Below are 10,495 nucleotides of genomic sequence, written 5' to 3'. Positions count from 1 at the left end.
ATCAAAATATTAATGAGGAAGAAATTCGATGTATAATTATATCATAATTAATTGTAATTAATGGTCTATAAATTTGTGTAGACAGAATTGTGATATTAATATATATATATATATATATCAATCAAAATTATTATTGAAAAAAAATTAAATTATTTCATAATTAGTTAATTACAGAACCAAAATTTTCAATATTTTTCTGTTTTAATTTAAAAATAATTTTATTGCATCCTCTTTTCTCCTAGCAGCTCCCTCTACGTACGCATGTACACACTTCACATATAACACATACGAAAATCACACATGCACTGGACATGCAGAGTAGGAAACAGGCGGAAGGTCTGCGGAGATGAGAGATCGACGTAGCTGCGGCGTTCGATGGTCAGTGATGAAAGGAAGCATGAGAGGAAAGGCGTGGGGGACAGGTTGACAGAAGTGAGTGAGTAAAAAGAAGCAGAAGCTGGAAAGGAGAAACAAGTTAAGGAGAAGGAAACAGAAGATGAAAATTTTAAAGATTAAGCAAGTTGTCATATTTTGAATGAAAATTTTGGATTGTTTGGTAACGTCCAAGTAGACAATAGCCATGACCAACTAAATTTGGAAGAAGATAGAGAATTATGAACAGCTATATTTAAAAGATATTGAAGATTTTAAAGTATGATTATAATTATGATTATGATTTTTTTTCGTTGAATTTCCAATATGATAATTTTTTTTTATGCATTACTAAATTTTGAATTTCCACTATCATGATATATATATATATATATATATTTTAATTTTATATGTTATCAAATATTATTTTATTAATTATAAATAATTTTTTTGGTATGTTTCTTTTCTGCATATATTCCCAACTCATGGGAATAAAATGGCAGAAAAAGCTTGGCCGCAAACTTTAGATTCTTTCAAAAGACAAACACAAACTTGTTTGCTATTTGCAGTTTATGAATAGTTAGAGATTTATTTAGAATATAAAATGAACTTATAATTTTATAAATAAAAAATATAAATTTTAATTTATTATGTAAAATTTTGTTATATTTTATAAAATTTATGAAATTCAGAAATGGCAGCACCAAGTAATAAATAATAATGCCACTTTTTTTTTTTTTTTTTTTTTTTGTTCTTTGTTGGAGGAAGCCAACAAAGCTATCTACTTTTGTAACCCAAAGTTAAAGCGAGTCGCTCTGGTCTATTCTTAGATTGCCACGTAACAGAAGGCCGGGATGAGAAAAAATCCACACCACGTGGGCACCGTCCGTGACTCCTTACACTTTCTTTCCTCTCTTTCGCAACGGTCAGCAATCCCCTCTCTTTTCTATCCACGGTCCACACTCGTAATGTGGGGGCCACTGAATACGTGGTCTTTATTAGCTGTGTGTTTCTACGGGCAGAAATTTCTGCCCGTACTTCTCTTGCAGGTCTCTTCTCTATCAACGGCTCTGATTGATTTCTACTTATGATGAAACATGGTTAAGATGACTAAATTAAGCACGCACTCGATCCTCTTAATTAATTTTTTATAATGAAGTTTGTACGCTTTATACGGGTAACTTAGTAAAATCATTTTTTTTATTTAACAATAATAATTTTAGTGAACTTACATAAATTATATATATATATATCAAAACATAAATTGAATTAAACTTCGTTAATGTTGATTTCTAATAATTAATTAAAAAAACTAATGATATAAAAAAATGTGTATATACCCAAATTCAATGTATCAAAAATGAATAGGCCTAAAAAATTTTAAAATATTTGTTGATACCATTTCTTTTTTTTTTTTTTTTTCCCGAAAGATAAAAGTATTGAATTTTCCAACGGAGATGTCAAGAAGCTTATTATTCTTTTCGTCCGGAAAAAGTAGTTTTAAAAATATTTAATAGAGGCTAGAAATTTATCTCGTGACTTGTGGGGATGTTCTAACAATTATGGTAATTTTATATATTTTTTAATCTGATATAGTTTATGTCACATATTTTATTTATGTTGTAAAGAAATAAAAATTAAATATTAATTTAAAAACTTTTTATATTATTAAAGTTTAGAAAAAAATTATTTTTTTATTTGTGTTTGAATAACACCCATATTATTTTAAAATTCAACCATAATTTGGTAACTTTAGTTAATTTCAAAATAAATACGCTTTTATTATTATTATTTTTTTAAGAATTGTAGGTAAACAGATTAAAAAATCAGAACTTTTTTTGAAAATAAAGTTTGATAATTCAAAAAATTTTACAAATAATAATTAATTTTTGTTGTTGATAAATTTTTTTTTTTTTTTATCATTAAAAATACTCTTTTGACAAACAATACACGCACATTTATTATTTGAACTTTTAAAAAATCTCTTCTTCCTAAATTTCATATAAATTTTAAAAGGAAATATGTGAATGTGTAGAAAAAAAAAAAATGTGGAAAATGCCAAGAGGAGTGAAAGAAAGGTGTGTGGTGTGGACATGTAAGAGTTAGGTGAGTGTACTGTGGTAATGAGCTGAGAATAGTAAGTCATCATTAAACTTTTGACCGTTAGATTCTCATAACTAAAAAAAGCATAAAATAATAATCCAACGGTCACTATACTACTCTTCAAATGTAATTCCGTGGACTTAACCACACAGTAACATTACTCATTCAAAATTTCCTAAATTCGGAAGTACGTTTCCTCATCTGTCTCTCTCTCCATTTCCCCAAGTTACAACACACCACCAGCACTGATTTTATTATTATTATTTCACCTGCAACAGCAAAACAGAATTACAACACCACTAACAGAGAACCACATACACAACAGCTCTGTCTCAAGAAACGTACAGTTTCCTCTCGATTATAGGTAAAACTTTGCTTTCCGAGCCCCAAACCCTAGCTTTTCATTTTTATTCTTTACTCTCTTGGGTAAATTCGGTTCCAGGCATTATACAATGTGGTGATTCCTAAAGTTAGAGGTGTTTCTGATTGCCGCTCCTTTACGTAATTGACTTTCCGTTTGATTGCTAGGAAAATGTCTTTGAAGAAAATTGGGAGATTGGGGATTTTGTGGCCTGGTTGACTGTAATCGAGTTGGGTATGGAAATGATAAGGTTCTGATTTTCGTCGTTTTGCTGTTTCTTCGTTACCAAACGGATGGTTGGTGGTCTTTACTATATTTGTCGGAAGCAATTTCCCCGCCGTGGTGATTTGCTTGTTCGAGTTGTGTGAAATCCTTTCCAAATTTATGGAAATTAGAGCTGAATTTTTGAAGTATTCTTGCGTTTTTTAATGGTTGCATATTTGGTCCTCTGTTTGGTTGAGTTCATTTTGAAGATTTACGTTTGTTAGTTCGTTTGATTTTTGGGGTTTTACTCACTTGATTAATTGAAAAATATTTTGTAGTAATTTTCTCGGTTGGTTTTACTCACTTGATTAACGAAGCTGTTTTACTATTTATCTAAAAATGGATGTGGGCCGATTTCTTTTGGTTTTGCTGGTTCTGTTTTGGGATTTTTGTTGCTGAGAAACTGTCTGATTTTAATTTAACCTCTTTTTTGAGATGTGATTACCTCTCTTGGTGCTTTCTGTTAGATAGACTGAAGTTGAGTTGATTGCTAGTTGAGTGGTAACCCAGATGGTAGGCAGGAGCAAATGACCTTTTTTTGCCGGGGAACGTGGAATGAAATTTCTGTAAGGATACTCTGCAGCTAGATATGCTGAGGACTCGTCTTTAATTTACGTTTCACATTTTAGATAAACTAAGTAAGCAAAACTCAGAACTGATTTAGCTTTAAGTTACCGCTCAAGCATCTAATGACTTTCCTTTTGAAATTTTAAAAGAAGTTCCACATTTTCTAATTACCATATCTCAAGGATCAATTTTATGCAATGGCTTTCATATTAGGTACAATGATCCCTTTCTTGGTGCTGATTTGGCTTTAAAATATTTCAAATACCTATATACAGTGTGGGTTTATGATGTTGATATTATCCGTCTAAGTTAACAGGATTTCCTCATGGTTTTGTCTAGTTATTAGGTAATCCATATAGTGACTCCCAAGATTGTTACTTATACTTGAGGGCAGTAGAAGATGACATTTTTGTCAGTTCTGAAGGGCACATTTTCTTAAAGTTGGCTATCGGATTTCTTGCCTTCATAAGATTGTAACTGCTACTTCGCATTACATGGGGACAACTTCTGATGCTTGCAACAGGGTCACTGTGCTGTGACTGCAGTTTTGTGATGGAGGTGGTTCAATTAGGCCGTTGTGGTTAGCCATATAGGAACTTTGAGATCAATAGAGCTGTGATGGCATGCTAGGGTGCAGTCTGTCATGGTGGTTAAGTTTGTCTCCTGTTGATGGTGGTTGTATTTGGAGGAGTTTAGCATGATTATGTATTGTTATTCAGTGATTTCTATTCAAGTTGTATATCGGTGTTGTTATTTTCTAGCCTATGTATTGTAGCCCAAAATATTGACGATTTTTTTCAATCAGAAAGTGCTTCCGAACCATGCATAGAGACATTATTCAGGGGCTTTTCTAAATTGCATATTATATGGATATTTGTTATGATTTGTGGAGTTTAGCATTTACTCTTTTTGAACTATAGGAAGATCACTCTAGTTTGGCCAAACAAGAACAAAAATTTGTAATTTAGTTAGCATGTTATTCAGATGAAATATAAAACATGGCTGTGACCTAGATTCTGTCAATTGTTCTGCCAGGTTTAAGTTTGCAGATTCTGCACACAACAGCCTCATGACATCCTCTGTTCAAGACTTTTCTGGTACTTCTCGTTTAAATCTTGACTAAATTTACGCACATATATTTCTTCTTTAGTTCTTTAGCTCCAAAGTTCAGATATTAAATCTGAGTGGTGCTTTATTGTCACATTGAAATGAAGCACTGATATATCCAATGTGTCTTATATTTCTGCTTCCTTGCTGCAAATCATATTGTTTTACCTGGAAAAGGTATCCTGTTTGTAGGTATAACCATCTTGTCCATGAATCATGAGACTTTATTTTTCTAGAAATTTTTTTCTAATGAGGTGAAATTACTTCTAGATGACCCATACTTCCTCTAGTCTAAACTGTATGAAACATTGGTATTTCTTTTGGGCCTTCTCGATAGTTTTATCTTTTGAGGAATGTGTAAAATCCTGCAGTTATCTTCTCTAGGTGGCAGAACCTTTGTGCTATTAATAAATTTCTTTTTTTTTTCTCTCAAATTTTTTGGTGAAAATTTAGTTTCTAAAGTAAATAAATTGAAGAATATTTTCAAATCCAACTTTCTCTCTTAATTGTACTTTATGGAAAGGGTTGACCATCTTGTTCAAGTTTTCATTTTTTTGCTCATGGACTTCCTTCTTTCAACTAGAAAAAAAAGAAAAGAAATCTCTATGGTTGCTGTACTGTCTTTAAGGAGTAGAGGTTCATGTGGAATATATTTCATCTATTTGAGTGATGATTTGTGATTTTAACTCGCACCTTCTGAATCTTGATGGTTGGATTACTTTTTGCTCATGGTCTGAGAAACTGTTGGTCAGATAACAGTGAGAGTGATGAGCAGCGAAAGCAGTCAGAATCACATATCCAGTCCTCACCTCCTGCACCTGGATTAGCTCACCCTGGAATCACAACCCCAAATGTCCAATACCCAATGCCTCCTCAACTAGCTGGACATGCTGTGGTAATATCTTTAAGATGATTTCTTTAGCATCCTGTGTCTTTCAAACTTCCTTCCAGTTTTTGTTCGTAATACTTGACTTGCATTTTTCTTATAATTATATTGTGAGTGTTAGAATCTTTTGGTTATGTCTATATCTCTGTTCGACAATGTTAAATAGTTCTCTTCCAATGACTATATCATAGAATTTCCTGATCAAATTAATTTCTAAATGCATTTTTTATGTTTGTTTCTTCATTCTTATATTTTTTTATTAATGATCTGCAAATTATTGTTTCCACTAACTTAATTTACTAAATCGAAGTACAATTTGCTTTTGGTTTTAACTTTATAATTTCAATATGAAGAAATGTGAGTGTTATTTCATGCTCTGGTACGAATAGGGGCACTTGATTTTATGAGTTAAAATAATGATTTGGTTCATGTATTATTTACTTTTGTTCAAATTAATCTCTGCCTCATTTTTTGGTCAAATTAGTCCCTGTAACTTTGAAAGTTTTTGGTTTAGTCCCTCCCTTTAACAGAGGTTAATACCATTAACTTAGAGCATCATGTGTCAAACTTATTGACATGTGACACCTTCTTATTGATCCAAGTGTTGGTTGGATGTCATGGCAGATATCATATGGCAGTTGACGTAGCAGAACAGGATACCGATACAAATTTAAAAAAAAAAAACAAAAATCTCTAATTAAGCCACCTTCTTCTTCTTCTTCTTCTTCTTCTTCTTCTTCTTCTTCCTCCTCCTCCTCCCACGCTCCCCCCAATCTTGCGCTGATGCAGTTGATAGCAATCTGGCTCCACCATCAGTAGCAATATGAAAGCTCAATGAAGAAAGAGACTCACTCGACAAGGTTCCTGAGCTGGCGGAAGACACTGACGAGACAAAAAATGGCAACACTCTCAAGCATAGCTTCTGGATCATCTTTACCCGCAGCTCTATACAACTATGGATCCGCGAAGCTGTACTCATTCCTTATCTGGTATCTTGTCGAAGACATTCTCCTTTAATTCTTGAATTGAATACAAAAAATATTGCAGTAGAAGTGCTAATTTCTAATATACCAGGATCCGTTGCTTCGATCTCTAACTTTGGTCAGAGAGAGAGAGAGAGAGAGAGAGAGAGAGAGAGATTTCTTCAAGGTTTGGGATATTGAATGAATATACATTGGTCAGAGAGACATGTGAAGAGATGCTTGTGGGAGTGAGAAAGTACTAAACGAGAATACTATTCATTTTCTCTTCTTGGGAAAGAATGAAAATGGGAAACGATGCAAGTATCTTTATGCTGTTGTTGCATGCTTGTTGCCGCTTATAATGCACTTGCTGTATCGGCAGCGCCAGATTGCTATCAACGAGTTCAGCAAGAGAGTGTGGGGGGGAAGGGGGAGCGTAGGATGAGGAGGAAGAAGAAGGCAGCTAAGGATTTTTTTTTTCCGTTTAACCGGTCCAAGTTAAAAGAAATATCACGTCAACTGCCACGTGGCGTCTAATGTGGCATTCAACTAATGTTTGAACTAAAAAGAATGTGCTACATTGCAATAACATGTGGCACCTAAGTTGATGGTATTAATTTCTGTTAAGAGAAGAGTTAAAAAAAAAAATTCAAAAATATTAGAAATAAGTTGATTGAAAAATGAGACTGAGACTAATTTGAACAAAAATAAGTAGTACAGAGACCAGATCTTAGTTTTGGCAATTTTATGTGCACTAGTGCCATGTGTTTAGACAAAGGGAAGTTCTTTTGGTTATTTTTTAGGTTAAATATATATTAATGACAATATTGTATATGTTTTTTCTTGGAAGAACAATCATTGTAATTGTAACTTATCTGATTATGAGTGTTTGTCTTTTGCAAATTATGTCTATATGAGTGTTTATTTTCTCAATTAGATATTTTCCTCTTTGCTTTGAAGCTTTGATTAAATATCAAACAATATGCTGAGTCTTAGTAAAGCTTCAATTACTGTATAGATGAGGAATTGATGAATAATAAAGGCAAATTTCTGTGTCAGTAATTGTCTAGGAGACAGTTGTAGGTGGACATAATGTTTTGTTGGTAGAGGAAGCTGAGTTTGTGAAAATTTTATGTGATCTCCTCGTAGTTTTTCTTATCAGAGACCCTTATAGTTGATTCAACTTTTTGATCACTCTCTTTCCTTCATTCTTATACCTGTTAGTTCCACATAATAATATCATTATGGTTTCCTCTGTCTGCTTTTTATGCTTTGCTGCCAGTTTGCTGGGATCATCATGATTTTTTGTGTTCCTTATGTTAGCTTTCTCAATCTTGTTTCTCCCTCTCTATGGTAAATTTTCATCCTTATCTTAGCACTAGCAAGTAGCAACTCTTCAGCTCCCATGCTACTTCTGATAAAAGGCTGAATAAATCTGAATAACAGATGAGATTGATCTCTCCAATGATCTTTCCACCAATGTGTCCTGTTGCTTTTCTACAATTTCTTGTCCTTAAATTCAGTCTTTCATTCTGTCCTATAGGTGATTTTTAATCATCATTAAGCATATAAACTTAGCATTTTCTGTTGGTTTTGTGGTGAGCCAAGAAGGGCAATTATGGAAATTGTCTTTCATCGTTTTCTATTCCCTCGATTTCCATATAATGAATATGAGAATGAGGATTATAAGTTCCTCATTCTTCATTCTAATGCCCCAGTTCTCTAGTGGGATTGAAAGCTACTGGATGGAGTCGCAAGTAATTACCTGTGCAGCTGAACACTGCTGCTGTAAGTTGTAAATTACAATATTTTTCTTCCTTTCCACTAAGCTTTTGAAGATGCATTTGTCATGGGCTTCTTAATTGTTTGCTCTAAGATTCACCTTCCTACTGACAATTAGTTCTGGATGATGTTCTAGAACTGAACCAGATGGTGCAAATGAAAGTTAAGAAAGTAAAACTAGGAAGTTGATGCATAACCTATTTCCTTGGTGCAAAAGATTGAAAATAATTCATTTTCTTCTTTGGCTTTTGCAATGAAGGCACCCGGAGCTTATCCTTATCCAGATCCTTATTACAGAAGTATCTTTGCACCCTATGATGCACAGCCATATCCTTCTCAGCCCTATGCTGGGCAACCAATGGTATGTTGTTCATCTATGTTTGATTCTTTAAAGACTTATTGGTGAAATGGTAATTGTTACTTTGACAAGCAATTACATGCATAAAACAATTACACTGTTTCTAGGTCCACCTTCAGTTGATGGGAATTCAGCAAGCTGGAGTTCCTTTACCGTCAGATGCAGTTGAAGAACCTGTGTTTGTCAATGCAAAGCAATATCATGGCATCTTGCGACGTCGACAATCTCGTGCAAAAGCTGAAACAGAAAATAAAGCGATCAAGTCAAGGAAGGTAGTTCACGAACAGCAACAGAATTACTTTTTTAAGAAGTCAAATAACCTTGCAGGATGGTCAAAATAAATGTGGATTGTCATTGGTCATTTAAGTCTCTTTACTATCCCAGCTTCTCTTAGGTTCAGTGTTACTTGTGCTCTTGCAGCCATACTTGCATGAATCTCGGCATTTGCATGCACTAAGAAGAGCTAGAGGATGTGGAGGCCGGTTCCTCAATTCCAAAAAGAATGAAAACCAACAAAATGAGGCAGCATCAGGTGACAAATCTCAGCCCAGTATCAACCTCAACTCTGATAAAAATGATATTACTTCAACAAATGGTACATCTTGAGATTTCATAATTAGTGACACAATGGACATGCAAACAATCATCTGCAAATGATTGCACTGGAACTGAGGTCCTATGCTAGCCTCTGTTTTCTCAGTGTTGCTCATTACTGCTGTATTACTTACGTTGTGGTTAGTATGTATAGAGGCTTTCAATGTAGTAGGTCCGTAGGGAGGCTGCAGGCAAGAGGCGTTAGTATCATGAGGTTTGGTTATAGTTCTCCAGGAAAAGGGAATTTTCTTTTTCCAAGACTTTGTGCTTTTTTATCCCGAAGGGGATGATGGTTAAGTTTGTTGTGTGTGGTGCACTAGTTTGGGCATTATACTGTAGGTGATTTGAGGGTTTTTGGTCTAACAGAGTATTGTGGCTTTGTTGGGTTTGATTATGTTAGCTTAAGGTAAGATGTGTATTAGCTCTTTCATTTGTTATTATTGGTGATGGATAATAAGATGGCATATTTGGTTAATGGAGTTGTAGGCTTTCCGTGTCTGGTATATTTGCTTACAGGTGCTTTCTCATTTTCCTTAAACGTGATTTTCATCTGATTAATTTACTAGGATGGAAATAATAAGAATCGAAGGTAAACAACAGAGATAAGAACCTGGTTCTACGGCCCCCGGACTGACCGGACACAGCCCGTGACCTGGATCAGACTGGACTAGGCTTTGTTTTTTTTAAGGGGGAAAAAAACAATTTTTTCTTAAATTTTTATTCTTGTTTTTATTAACTTTAATTATTCTTTATCGAGTGACAAAACAAAATGTGGTGAGTTCATTTGGCCCGGTCTAATTTGGTATAATTTATATATTTAAAAGCTTTAATTAATTGTACTTCGGAAAGAGTTTCTGTCAACTATTTCTAATTTCTGTTGGCTGAAAAGATTCGCTGCACTGGGAATAAAAGAAATCTGATTAATATGCAAAATGAATTGGTACTGTGAAACATTGCATTGCGTTAGAGATACAGAGATTTGGTTATACAGCTTATTTTGATATTTTTTGTTGTCAAAATTTTATTTCTATCTTTTAAGTTTTAATTTGAAGATATACTATATAAGAAAATATGCAATTTAATTTTCTCCGTAGAGACAGGTTATTATTGTTATTAATTACGAATTAAAAAAATTTAAT

At 33.6% G+C, this 10,495-nt stretch overlaps 1 protein-coding gene across 10 annotated transcripts; it reads left to right on the top strand.

Moving 5' to 3' along the window:
* The first annotated feature begins 2,687 nt into the window (after positions 1–2,687).
* On the top strand, positions 2,688–9,831 carry LOC110818952 (nuclear transcription factor Y subunit A-7-like). 10 transcript variants are annotated; one of them, XM_022047999.2, is made up of 8 exons: positions 2,693–2,839; positions 3,004–3,070; positions 3,572–3,666; positions 4,703–4,764; positions 5,527–5,669; positions 8,664–8,765; positions 8,870–9,034; positions 9,183–9,831. In XM_022047999.2, exons 3-8 carry the CDS (start codon positions 3,656–3,658, stop codon positions 9,366–9,368), a joined length of 669 nt encoding a protein of 222 aa, XP_021903691.1. In that variant the 5' UTR covers positions 2,693–2,839; positions 3,004–3,070; positions 3,572–3,655; the 3' UTR covers positions 9,369–9,831. The 10 variants fall into 10 exon arrangements, with proteins under 10 accessions (XP_021903695.1, XP_088062701.1, XP_021903693.1 ...); XM_022047998.2 differs by having other exon boundaries at positions 3,568–3,666; XM_088206575.1 differs by lacking the exon at positions 3,572–3,666 and having other exon boundaries at positions 2,689–2,839; positions 3,004–3,086; positions 8,882–9,034.
* Positions 9,832–10,495: the final 664 nt, after the last annotated feature.

Source organism: Carica papaya, chromosome 6, assembly GCF_054855325.1.
Source record: "Carica papaya isolate Zhongbai chromosome 6, ASM5485532v1, whole genome shotgun sequence".
Classification (NCBI taxonomy): domain Eukaryota; kingdom Viridiplantae; phylum Streptophyta; class Magnoliopsida; order Brassicales; family Caricaceae; genus Carica; species Carica papaya.
This window is presented reverse-complemented; position numbering and strand designations above follow the sequence as displayed.